Source organism: Falco punctatus, assembly GCF_963210335.1.
Source record: "Falco punctatus genome assembly, chromosome: 8".
Lineage (NCBI taxonomy): Eukaryota > Metazoa > Chordata > Aves > Falconiformes > Falconidae > Falco > Falco punctatus.
Genome location: NC_137588.1, coordinates 24390178 through 24403108, shown reverse-complemented (window position 1 = coordinate 24403108; position 12931 = coordinate 24390178). Strand labels below are relative to the sequence as shown.

The 12931-nt window shown below is 38.1% G+C and overlaps 1 protein-coding gene across 7 annotated transcripts in view; it reads left to right on the top strand.

Annotated features, from left to right (window-relative positions):
• The window catches only part of SLC4A10 (solute carrier family 4 member 10), a 172380-nt gene that overhangs the window by 154370 nt on the left and 5079 nt on the right, over positions 1–12931 (top strand). For all 7 annotated transcript variants that reach the window (XM_080399111.1, XM_080399108.1, XM_080399107.1 and 4 more), the window contains 5 exons: positions 2524–2775; positions 4643–4711; positions 7118–7291; positions 7946–8068; positions 11503–11570. In XM_080399111.1, the coding sequence (XP_080255237.1) occupies positions 2524–2775; positions 4643–4711; positions 7118–7291; positions 7946–8068; positions 11503–11570 (686 nt within the window). The remainder of the gene's footprint in view (positions 1–2523; positions 2776–4642; positions 4712–7117; positions 7292–7945; positions 8069–11502; positions 11571–12931) is intronic.

Below are 12931 nucleotides of genomic sequence, written 5' to 3'. Positions count from 1 at the left end.
TATTAGAAGTATGATACCCATTCACTTAAATAAAAAAATCTGGAAGTTGACAATTTCCTTAAGTACTGTAATATTAATTGCCTCTTTAGATACTGACAGTGTTGTTCTACTGGACTGGATTTTTTGATTTTGCAAAACTATTCAGAGGTTACCGTGTATTTAAGATTATTTTTTCCTCTCTTGATCCTTCTCTGTGGTTCTACACATTTTTTTTTTTAATGCCCTTCCTATCTTGAAGAAGGGAACAGAATAAAACTGAGCTTTAGAGGCACAATGGGTTCCTAAAACAACATAGGACAACATCCTGCTCTGTTCTCTAACACTTTAGCTGCCTACAGATGGAGAGAGAAAAAGGGACATCACCCCTCTGAAAAACTGTTGGGCAAAATCTAGCAGCAGGTTTCTGTACATGTATATGCAGCGAGCTTAGGCTTTTTTTGACATACTTTTAATAAGCAGCAATCCAATCCCAAGTCACTTTAGCAAATGCATTTACAACCTTCACTTTGCACTGCCTCTTCTTGGATGATTGTGACATTTGATATGTTCTTTTTTTGCCCTCTTTGTCAGCCTGGCTCTTCATGTCAATCCATAGCATTGCATGTGGTTAACTTGACAGATGCAGGAATTTGCTGCCAAGCTTTGGAATGTGTTTTTTCAGCACTGGCATCTGGGAGTCAGATGGTCCTCCTGGCTGCCCCCTTGTCTTGCTGCATTTTAGTTTTGCTGGGGTCTGGTGTAGCATCACCTGTTGCTATGCTTCCTTTTCTTCCCATATGTCAGGTTCCTCAGATCATGTATGAATGTGAGGAAATGCTCTCGGATTCTGTATGCATTAGCAGATACATTCCTCATAAATGTGTCAGAAGGTAAAAAAAGGTGTCTCTGTTAAGATTTAGAATTAAACTCTTTCTCTGAGTGCATTGTGCATGTAACTAATATCTGTGTTTAACACATCTCTGAGTTTGTCAAGATGTGCCTTGGAGATAAGACTCAAGCACTTTTGGGGAGTAAGGGAAGGTTGCTAGAGTCGATTCTTTCAGTTTTCTTGACTTTATATGAATTACCCTTTTTAAATAATGTAAGCAAATAAGATGGCATTTTCATTTTGATATGTGGCTTACATTTTCATAAACCCAGACGCTTCCCATTTTAGAAGTAAAAGTTGTCTTCAGAAAGAAATGATTTGTTTGCTTCCAACTCGTTTTCCCCTCTTTTTTTATACTTCCCATAGCAAATTCTGAATAGTGCACATTTCAGCTTTTGGCAGTCTCTGTAGCAAACCCTTCCAAGTTTAGTTTAGTTACTTTTTTTATGTCAAAAGGCATTTGCATGGGTTTACAGGCAAAATTACAGTTCAACATATTCACATTGTTTGCATGAGCATCACTGTTTCATCAGACCGTGACAGTGGATTTGTTGTTGTATTGCAAAATTTTGTGGAGATGACTGATTACCTGACTTTTTAAAGGAAAATAGCTTGAGCCCCTGCTTGCAGCTGCACAGTGATCCTGGATACTTTCCAAAAATTGAAAAGAAATTTCCCTCTCAGCTATGGTAACAGATATCTATATGACCACAATTGATACAGATCATTGGTCATTTCCAAACACAGGTTGTATTTGCAGGTTTTTCCATATATCTTGAGATTTTACCAGGGAGTTTTGTCCACTACTACAAAAGCAAAGGAACATCCTCCTGTAGGTAAATTTACAGGGTATTTGACTACTACAGAGATGATCCAGACCCAAAGGTTTTGTACTGACTGTTCGTATAATTTTTTTTCTGATACTGCTTTTAAGTGTTGAATAGGGAAACCAGTAAAACAGTACCTGATGATGAATATTATAGTTTAATGTATAACTTAATTATAATTTAATATCTATTAATCTATAGGCCTCTGTTCTAAGATGAAAGTATGTTAGTGAAAATTTAACCATCCATAAAAATTTTACAAGGATTGATGTGGTTTTATGGCCGTTTATAGCATAAACTGACTTTGCAAATGTTAACTTAAAAATTTTTGTGTAGGAAAGAATCAAAATACATATTTTTCTGCCTCCTGTGTAAGGATGGATGGAGTGTCTATTAAGATTAGTGCAGTGGAAAGCTGGCACTGCAGCTGGATGTTCTGCTTACTGTTATCCACAGAAGAGATTTAGTTAAAACGAAAATGTGTGTAGTTTCCAATGTCCTACTAGTATCTCTAAAAGTAAAAAAGATATTTGGTGCCCATTTTAAAGTAGATTTATGATACATACACTTAACTCATAACTGGAATGAGTCTAATAACATTAAGCATTTCTTGTGAACTAGGAGGAATTCCCCTTAGATAACCAGTTTGCCATCACTGCTGACCCAACCTATGTGTAACACATAGGAGAAAGCTATTTTTTGCTACAAGTCCTTTTTTTAAAAGGGATTTTTTTTTTTAAATGTCTCTAATGGCTCATTAGGAATTAGCGTTCTCCTTAATTCAGATGCCATTTTGTATCTTCTTGCTGTCATTACTTTCTTTAACAGAAAGGATGCGGATACCATCTCGACCTACTCATGGTGGCAGTCATGCTTGGAGTGTGCTCTATCATGGGATTGCCGTGGTTTGTTGCAGCCACTGTCCTCTCCATTTCCCACGTGAATAGCTTAAAACTGGAATCTGAGTGTTCCGCTCCCGGGGAGCAGCCAAAATTTCTTGGAATCCGGGAGCAGAGAGTCACGGGGCTCATGATTTTTATCCTTATGGGCTCATCCGTCTTTTTGACAAGTATCCTGAAGGTAATTTGGGGAAGTAAGGAAAAGCTAAATACTGCACTGCACTGAACATTTCACTGTTGTTACTGTATTATTTAATGAGTGCCCTTTCCAGGCACGTTACTAACTAGCATAATGTTACACAATATGATAATCTAAAGCAGAATTCTAATTTTGCATAATAAAATTGCTAGGGATATCTAATATTTTTAAAACAAAAACCTTCTAATGGAGATCTGGCCTGACTGAAGTCAAAGGGTGTTCTGTCATTGGCCTGTAGTAATCTTCATAAGATTGACCCTTTGTCTACAATTTGGGCCCAAAGCAAATTATTATGAAATAGTCTTGCTAAATTACACCTGTAAGTAAATTTATTTAGAAAATTTAAAAACATTTTGTGATTTCTGTGTTATTTAAAAATATTTTCACAGTGGCTGGAGAAGTTCTATGGTTCCTTTCTTGGAAATGAACATGAAGATACTCTCATGCTCCCTGCATACTTAAGACAGCTCACCAGTGTCCTGAAACTGGGTGTCCAGTTATATGCATTGTTAATACCATCTATAGACATAATACTCTTTTTAAGAATTATCTGGCCTCTGTGAAATCAATGAGAGTTTTGCCACTAGCTTCAGTAGGATGAGAATATAGATTTCATTCACAGTGAAGGCAATAAGCCCTTAGAACTTGTACTTCCCAGTAGTATTGCATTATGCATAATATATACCATAAAACCTTCACTTTATGTCATGGTTTACCCCAGCTGGCAACTGAGCACCACACAGCTGCTTGCTCACTGCCCCCAGCTGGGATGGCAGAGAGAATCAGAAGAATAAAAGCGAGAAAACTCATGGGCTGAGATAAAGACAGTTTAATAGGTAATTAATAGCTGCACAGGCAAGCAAAGCAAAACAAGGAATTCATTCGCTACTTCCCACCGGCAGGCAGATGTTCAGCCACCTCCAGGAAAGCAGGGCTCTGTCATGCATGACAGTTACTGGGGAGGACACATGCCATCACTCCGAATGTCCCCCCCTTCCCTCTTCCCCCAGCTTTATATGCTGAACATGACATCACATGGTATGGAATATCCCTTTGGTCAGTCGGGGTCAGCTGTCCCAACTGTGTCCCCTCCCAGCTTCTTGTGCACCCCCAGCCTGCTTGCCTGGTGGGGTGGGGTGAGGAGCAGATAAAGGCCTTGGCTCTGTGTAAGCGCTGCTCAGCAGAAACTAAAACATCCCTGTATTATCAACACCGTTTCCAACACAAATCCAAATCATAGCCCCATGCTAGGAAAAAGGAAGAAAATTAACTCTACCCCAGCCAAAACCAGCATGGTTTGAAAACACACAGAACACGCATTTTGTGTATTTAGTATTTAGAATAGGTATTTATCTATGGAAATATCCTTTACCTACACACTGTATACTGGGAGCGTAATTCACCCATTTTTAAATGCTTACAGAACAGAACATTTCTTTTAGCAGTATGAAGTATTTTGTGTATGTCTTGAACATTTCTCTGAGGATTATAGCTTTACTATTCAGATGCTCTCCTGAACATTCTTTCAAGTAAAGAATTTAAGTATATATCAAAGACTTTCATTTTTCATGTAGTTCTGTTAATTTTATTAATAGTGAATAAAGTATATTGTAATAACTGGCAATATTTTTGTGAGGAAAACAAAATTGTAGAGCCAGATTCTTCTTTTGCTTTATACTCTGAGTAAATTATTAATTTGTAATTGAGTGACTCTGAATTTACAACTTGTCTGATTAATGCAGGCATATGGCACTTTGAATTTCAACTGTTTAGAATGTCTTTCTAGAAGCATTTAAAATTGTTAAATGGTATTTAATATGCTCTTCCCTTTCTCTGCTTGTTTGTGCAGTTTATTCCAATGCCAGTACTTTATGGAGTATTTCTTTACATGGGTGCTTCATCTCTAAAGGGAATTCAGGTAAAATGGATTTATGAAGTGTGTTAATGATGATGCTTTCTATAAAACGTGTAGCTATTCTTATTATATTATCTTTTGTGTATAATCTTAAAGGAATGTTGGCAACCTTACATTCTTGAAAGTGACTGGCTTAAAAATGAAAATGGATTCTGTCTAAATCGAGTATTCCCTTTAGGTAATGTGCTCCAATTTTTTATTTTTTAGGTGCCGATTTTTCTGGTCTCCCTTGTTAACAAGGGAATTTTGGCTGAGCCTAAAAACTGAGTAACAACTAGCAGGAGCTCTTCCCTCTCCCCTGCCTCCCCATTCACTTGCTTGCCTGCTGCCTTTTTAGCTTCCAGATTAGTGCCTTTGTAGTGGTAAGGTTGATCTTGAACTTTGCCTATATGAGGCTGTTGGCTAACATGCCCTAAAATTAACGAAGATGAGATTTAAAGATACTTCCTGTGCAAATAAATGCCCCAGGCAGGGAAGTGGAACTGCTGGGAAGTCGCATGCTACTTAATTTCTGGCCTGAGGGATGAAGGGCATGTCTAGTGGAAGGGCAGCACCCCTGCAGTGGCCTGCAATAGGAGCCCCCAGCGGAAGCCAGGCGCTCCAGCGTTCAGGTCAGGTTGGTAACGGTACACCGTGTACCAGTTCTTCTGGATGACTGCAATGTTAAATGGCATGGTGTCAAATCTTATAGCCCATCTGACACAAACGCTCAGATTTTCAAGCGTGCCTTTGTTATTGATAGTTGAGGTATTGATACATCTTCCAATACAGCTGGGAAAGAACAACCACATGATGAAAATGTGAATTACACTGCACAAAAGGTTGTGAAAGAGCAAAGAAAATGCCTGATTGTTTCTTTCATTATGTTTAAATTTTTGATTGTGAGTTAAAAATGTTGTGGGGTTTTTTTACCTCTATTATGTATAGGCAAAGCTGGCAACATCTCTTATTTTTTTACTGATGTTTTCTGTTAAGAGACTCATAATTCTGCCTAACTCTTACCATTTGGGTTGATATTCTCAGAAGTGTAGTTTGTCTTTTACTGAGGTTTAGATAATTTCAACTTAATATGGTTCAGCTGTTTCTTAGAACGAGGGTATGAGAAAGTACACTATTGAGGAGTGTTTTTAAGGCATGCTAAAATCTGGCTATCTTGACTTGGAAAAGTGATAGCATCCCCCTCCCTTCCTCCCTCCCCCAAGCTGGGACAAGGAATTGAGATTTGATAAGATGGCTTTTGTGGGAGGATGTGCTTTTTGCTGTTTCTGTGAAAAAGAAAACTGCTCAAATCTGGCCAAATTATAAGCCTTTAAAAAAATGCAGTTTGCACATGCTCAATAAAAATTCCTGAAACTTGAAATTCCTGAAGACTGTGTGAATATAGCATGGCTCATCCATGCAGGGAGAAATGGTGCATCACCATCATCACTGTGCCATAGCAGCTTACGCAATGTCTCAGGTCAGTATGTGCCCAAACAGGTCTGAAAAACAAAAACCTCTCAGGTACATTCCTAATGGTATGGCAGTTGGCTTTCTGGCATTCTTTGTGGAGTTTTTGGTTCCTTTAGTTTTGGGTTTGTTTTGCTTTTGCTTTTGTTTTGCTGTTCCTGCTTTTGTGAAGAAAGTGCAATAGGGAAAAGAAAACAGCCTGGGATAAAGTGTCTGGTGAAGTAAACTGGGGAAGAAAAAAGGAAAAAAAAAGTGTTTCATCCTCATCCACAGGAGATAAAACTGAAGAGATCGCTCCATGATCAGCTTTTTGTGTGCTAAAGGAAGCATAGCTCAGTTGTTGAAAAACAAAGCTCAGAGTGTATCAGAGAGGCAGTGTAATAGTGCACGTGCCCGATAGGCTCAATCAGCTTCCATTCAGGTTGATTGATTCACGTCTGCTTTGAAGTCTTACTTTGAAGCCTGGCTTCGCCAAACTTTAAGAGCTCTTCACTTGAAATCTTAGCAGTGCTATTTTAAAGTAACTATTTTCTTTGTGTGTAACATATTAAGCAGTTACAAGCAGGATGTTTCCAGGAGTATGACTATACAGAATGTAATTTAGCATCTCGGCACATCTGCAATAGAAATACCTAGGGAGACAAATCTGTATTAAAATTGAAAGGAACATAAGAAGTATGACTAACCAAATAATTAAACTTGACTTAATAGGATTTTCATTCTTAATCTGGTGGCTCAACCAGAGATCAGATGAGTCCTTTACCACTGTTGGACTAGTATAGGCTCATGGTTCTAACCGAGGTAGTCTTTTTCTGTGCTCCTGAACTTCTGCAGTTTTTGCCTTTAGAATAACAAGTCAGATTCTTAGGATATTCAGGATCTCTTAGGCAGTGCATGAATGTCAGCATAGATGAACCTACAGCTCATTTTGATGCAAACTTTTAAAAATTCCTCTTTCAGCTTTTTGACAGGATAAAGTTATTCTGGATGCCTGCAAAGCATCAGCCAGATTTTATTTATCTGAGGCATGTTCCTCTTAGAAAGGTCCATCTCTTCACTGTAATTCAGCTGAGTTGTCTTGTGCTTCTGTGGATTATAAAGGTTTCAAGAGCTGCCATTGTCTTTCCTATGATGGTATGAATTTTTTTTTATTTCCTTTAAAATTTAATCTCTTTTCTTTTCACTTGTGGATAATTATTACTGAAGGAAAAAAATTAATTGTGGGCAGGTAGTTACAATATAGCTTTGATTCAGTGTTCAAGGACAATTCATACTATATTAAGTAAGGAAAAATTTTACATAGACCTCTGGTTTGAGTCTAGGTTGCATTCTGTTTATATGTGTGGATAGCCCAATTGTATATTGTCTTAGGGAAAATTCTTTAAAAAATATTAAAATAAATACTTTATGTTTTTATTTAAGGAGTAGTGCATAATCCTTTTACAGAAAGAACATTCATTCATTAAGGAAGATTTTTCATTGTACTGAGGAGCTTGACTGATCTGTGTCTTGCTAGAAATAAAAGAAGAATCTGTTCTGCTGCTTAAGTGATCTCACTCATTATTTCACTAACTGAAAAGATACCTCAGTGATTGTTAAATGCTTCAAGCTGTACTTATCTGGACAAAGGAAAACCGGCTGTTGGCCTACCCAAATTAAAGGCTAAAGTTCTAGCTTTAAACTGTAGTCACTTTTGATTCCTCTACAAGCATATTTGTCAGTTTTACTTGCTTCAATTAATTAAGCAGAAAATAACTTCCTGAATTAATTGAATTTATATCTTTACAGGTTCTAGCTTTGGTATTTGTCCGAAAACTCATGGATTTCTTTTTTACTAAGCGGGAGCTCAGCTGGTTAGATGATTTGATGCCTGAGAGCAAGAAAAAGAAACTGGAAGATGCTGAGAAAGAGGTGGGTCATGGTTTCAGGTTTTTTTTTTTGGTGTGTAGCACTTTATCAGTTTTTCCTTTAGACATTTAGAGAAAATTCTGTAAACAAGGCATATTCCATGCAACAGACAGCCTTGTTAACAGTACGCAAAGTGTAATATTGTTGTATTTTATGTAAGTCCTTTTAAGGTTACGAATCTAATAGGCTTGGGGGGAATGTCTATGAAGATTCTTATGCTGTCATACTGTCATGCAACATAGTATCTGCAGTGCTTTTGGGGATTGTTCCAGAGACCCACTCAGATGGTGATGATGTGCAGGGATGAGCCTGTCTGTAGGAAGGCCCACAGATGCCGGGGGCACTTTGATGCTGCGTTGGGCCTAGTCTCATCCCTGCTGGAGATGCTGAAGAGAGCAGTGCAGAATTTAAGGGGCATGGCATGTCCCAGCTATATATGAGCCATGCATGGGTCACATGCCATCACCCTGTGCCCTCTCCGCTCAGCAGTGTCGTAAACCTGTGCAGTATCCCGATTACACACTGGGCTGGCATTTTCCTTCTGCTACTGCAGAAACAATTTACTTCCACTTTCTAATGAGAAGGTCAGTGACACTGCTCACCCCTGTTAACCAAATCCTCAGACTTCTACTTACAGCCTGTGGCATTACCACCCAGTTGACTGTTTTGGATCTGGGTTCCTTGTCTCCTTTCAAAGAATATGCATTTCAGATCATTTCTAATAAACTTGATACAGGACAGATTCTTACACATTTCCACTCAAAACGTTCCTGTATTTTGACAGCGAAACACTGATCTTTCTGATTGTAGCTTTCTAACCAGTTTTGCATCTATTTGATAGTGGTTTTACCCAGCTTCTGCTTCATGAATTGCTTGTTGAATTACATATAAAACTGTGGGAATACAAAGTAACTTTATGTGTAAGGGACTGAGGTCTTTGTCCTTTGTCCCTGGTATCAGCCACCTGATCAGTTTCAGGTGTTATGGAACCTCAGCACTGGGCCCAAATAAATGAAGGACAAGTCTCGATGGAGAAACACTAACTGCAGGAGCAGTAGGTAGCATATGTTGGTGCCAGCTTATTTTCAATGGCAGTTGTGCGCCCTCCATCAGCACTTTTGAATAGTAGTGTGGTGTGAGGCTGTGGCGGCACTGGGAGGTGAAGGTGCAGGTAATGCCATGTGGGTTTGGTAGGCTGTGGTCACTTTTAGGCAGGAGTGCTCTGAGACAGTTGTGCATATGACCTCTAAGATGCCCTGAAGACCTTTGCAGAAAAGTCCAGGACCTGTGAGACATAACCTTTTGGTGGTACAAGGGTACTGCAAAAACTAGAAAATGTGAATGGATAAATCAGCAATTTATCCTTGGGGATGCCCTGAGATGCAATCTGAGACCAGTGAAATGGTGTGTGTAAGGATTCTCATTGGTAAGTCTATTTGCAGAAGTAGGACATGAGCTAACAATTTGAACATGTAACTATGAAAACTAGATTTCTCTGTCTTTAGGATTCATATGTGACCTTTGACAACTCACTGCCTCGTCTGTAACCTGGAGAACTGTAACTTTGCTTTCCTTGACACGTTCAACTTATTTCATAGAATAAGTTTGGGGGAAAAGGTTTTACCTAGGTGATAAATATCATGGTGATTATTTTCTATTTATTATGTGCCTGTAAAACTACCAGGCTGAAATCAAAATACGTGAGTCATTGTTTTTCCCCTTGAATCAAAGCAGACAACTGGAGAGTCATTTCAGCACAGTATCTGTTGTCATCACAACTCAGAGTAACCAAAAGTAACCAAGGTAGCTCTCTTCTTGTGGGTCTGGTTATTGGAAAGAATTCCTTGTTATCCTTATGTTTTGGTTATATGTCGCTTTCCTTCCCATGCTTGATAGGATGGCATCAGAAAACAAAAATGGGAAAATCTACTGGTGTTACCTTATTTCATTCACTGTCTGTTTTGAGAGGTTATTTTTACATATTTTGGCATTTCTAAATATTTGGAGCTATTATTAAAACTGTTCAACTGTCAAAAACTTATGAAGCTGTGAAGCCTGGAAATGACAAAATTAACTAGTAATAAAACTTCTGACATGTAGCCTGAGGAATTAATTGGAGAGTTGCTATCACACGGCTTTTAAAAATAGAAGTATTCTACCCACAAGAATATTCAGAAATACAGTTGACAAGATCTGAAACTTATTTGATTGGATCCTAATTTCATCACTTAAGTTGTTTTTATATTTTTAGGCCATGTTTTTCCAAGGCTTTGTACATTTATAGCAGATATTATATATGCCTTCTCCTCACAGACCTCCTTTGGAAGCCACTTTGATGTTAATCAATTAAGTCTTTCTGAGACTGGAATGAACAAAGTGACTTCACCCAATTGGAGGAAAAAATGTTGTGACTTTTAAAATAGTTGTAATAGTAAAACATTTAAGAAGCAAATTGCTGTGCAGAAAGGATTCAAATTCTACTGTTTTGGAAAATTGTACTGGCTCTTCTAGCTAGTACCATCTCACCAGTGTGTGTGATGCATATGGGGTTTTGGTTCACCTGCCAGAAAATGGTAAGCCCTCTTTTTGGGAGAGCCAACTCACACTTTCAAACAGGCACCAGGGTAAACTGTTACAAAGCCATCTAATAAAGGGAGGAAAGATGTGGAGGTCTTGGTGTGTCCGTTACGCTCACATACGCACAGTGCATCAGTTTAGGGCAGGATTTGATGGTTACATTCATGTGAAGGCATGTTAACCTCCTGGCTGTGGCTTTCCTTACCTAACAGGGGTGTGAGCCTTGAGAATCCTCCTGCGGAGCCTTGCGATGATGTCTGAAAGACAGAGACTTGTTTTTCTTTGTTCAAGCAGGACATGGTGCTCGAGGGGTGTTGTTTCATTCTCCCCTCCCCCTAAGATAGAATTTCAAAATTTGTAACTATTTCACAAAAAGATTTTTGATAGATATATCTCTTAATTCACTTCCTGCTACTCTCAAAAGTTGTTTCCCTGTTCAAGCTAAAACTAATTTTGGTGTCTTGTTTCCCTACCTTTCACTGCAATAAAACTTAATCAGTATGAAAAGTATATGTGCAAACTTAAATTTTACTACTTTAGTTTTTGGGTATTAACATTGCAATATATATATATCCTGTTATGCATGATATTTTAAATTCACCGTACAGCTGCTCACTCAGTGTTACTAATTTTACATCTTTATTGTTACAACTGTCTCCTTTATTTGACATTGAAAAATACCATTAAGTGAAGATACTTCTTTTAAAATAGGAGGTTTTAAATGTTAAATTAAAAGAGTTGAAAAGTATCTTCAGAAATTCAAATAATTACTTAAAGAAAATGGAAAGAGGACCGAAGTACATAAATTTCACTTTTCACAACATCATATCCTGTCTCATGTCTAAATGCTTTCCTTCTAGGAAGAACAAAGTATGTTAGCAATGGAAGAGGAAGGGACTGTTCAGTTACCACTAGAAGGACATTACAGGTAAAATATACCTTTCCTCTTTTAGGTGAGTTGCAATTAAACAAATACACATGCCACAATATTTATTCTTAATGCTTGGAGGATGTTTGGTAGTAGGGTGCAGATAGATGAACTGAACCATATACTGCAGCATTTAACAAGCTCAGCCCTTTTCTAGTTTTTTGATGTGATCTCACAGCCCATAGGAAAAGGACACCCAAGGGACAAGCTGAAGTTTTCCCTTGGGCAAGACTGCAGGATCAGGCTGGTCATAATGAACCTTTGCTTCTGACATGCGCAGTGCAAAAGGAAGACGTAGAGCAGGTCAAATCCTTCACCCTGATGCTAGCAGGGACCCAAGAAAGGTTTTGAACACACCCCAGGAAAACTAGATTCTTACAGTATTACATTTTAAAACATTCTGATTAAGATCCTATCTGTGTGACATCGTAAGTGAATCAGGAGCTGTCCAGGGTAGGTGAGGCATAATGCAGGGTTGGCACAACTTAAAAACCCCATGTAAACCTATGTTTATAGATAATAATAATGCATGTGGCCGGCCCATAAGGACTTGCTTTCATTTACAGTTTTCAGAAAGGAAGTTCTTAATAAAGATTTGAAATATCTGGTGATAGCATTAATTTGAGTTCATAGGAACACTATCTTAGAGTGGCATCCTTATATTTTTAACATGGTTACCCTTATGTCTCCTAAGGCAAATAACTGTCTCTGAAAAATCCCAGCCTATTTCTTATTTTGATTCATCACACTTCTAATGGTCTGTTCTTTTCATCTTCTGTCCATACCTTTTTTGTTCTATTTTATATTAGCAATACTTAGCTTAATTTATCTTGAGGTATGATCTCTATTATCTATAGCGTGTTTACTTAAGTAGAGTTGTGTGGATAATATCTGACCTCCTGTACTGTGAGAGTCACAGTCCTACAGCTAAAAAGAAGAGTCAAGACATTGGTTGATAAAGTGGTGCCCCAAAACACTGTGAAAACAAGTTTACTGAGGGCTTGCTGAATGTCAAGCCATAAACCATGAGGTCAGGAATAATGTATAGGCAGGCCCTTAAAACTTTTAAGACTTTATTATTCTTAAGTGTATGAATACATATTTGGAGCAGTCCAGGCAAAGCAAAGGGCATAATGGCTACAAAATGCTGCTTAAAGCTACTGATTAGCTTGTTTAATTGGGGTGTTTTTATTAGAACTCTTAAATCTTTGACTTTGTCAAGGCTTTTGATTGCTTTTAAAATTGTTTTAAAAGCAGGTGGAGTTTCAGAGCATTAAGCACTCTGAGAACTGTTAGAGCTCTTAGGACTCTTGTTTAGTCCAATGATGTCACTGGCATGTTGTGAGATCTTGGGCGATACT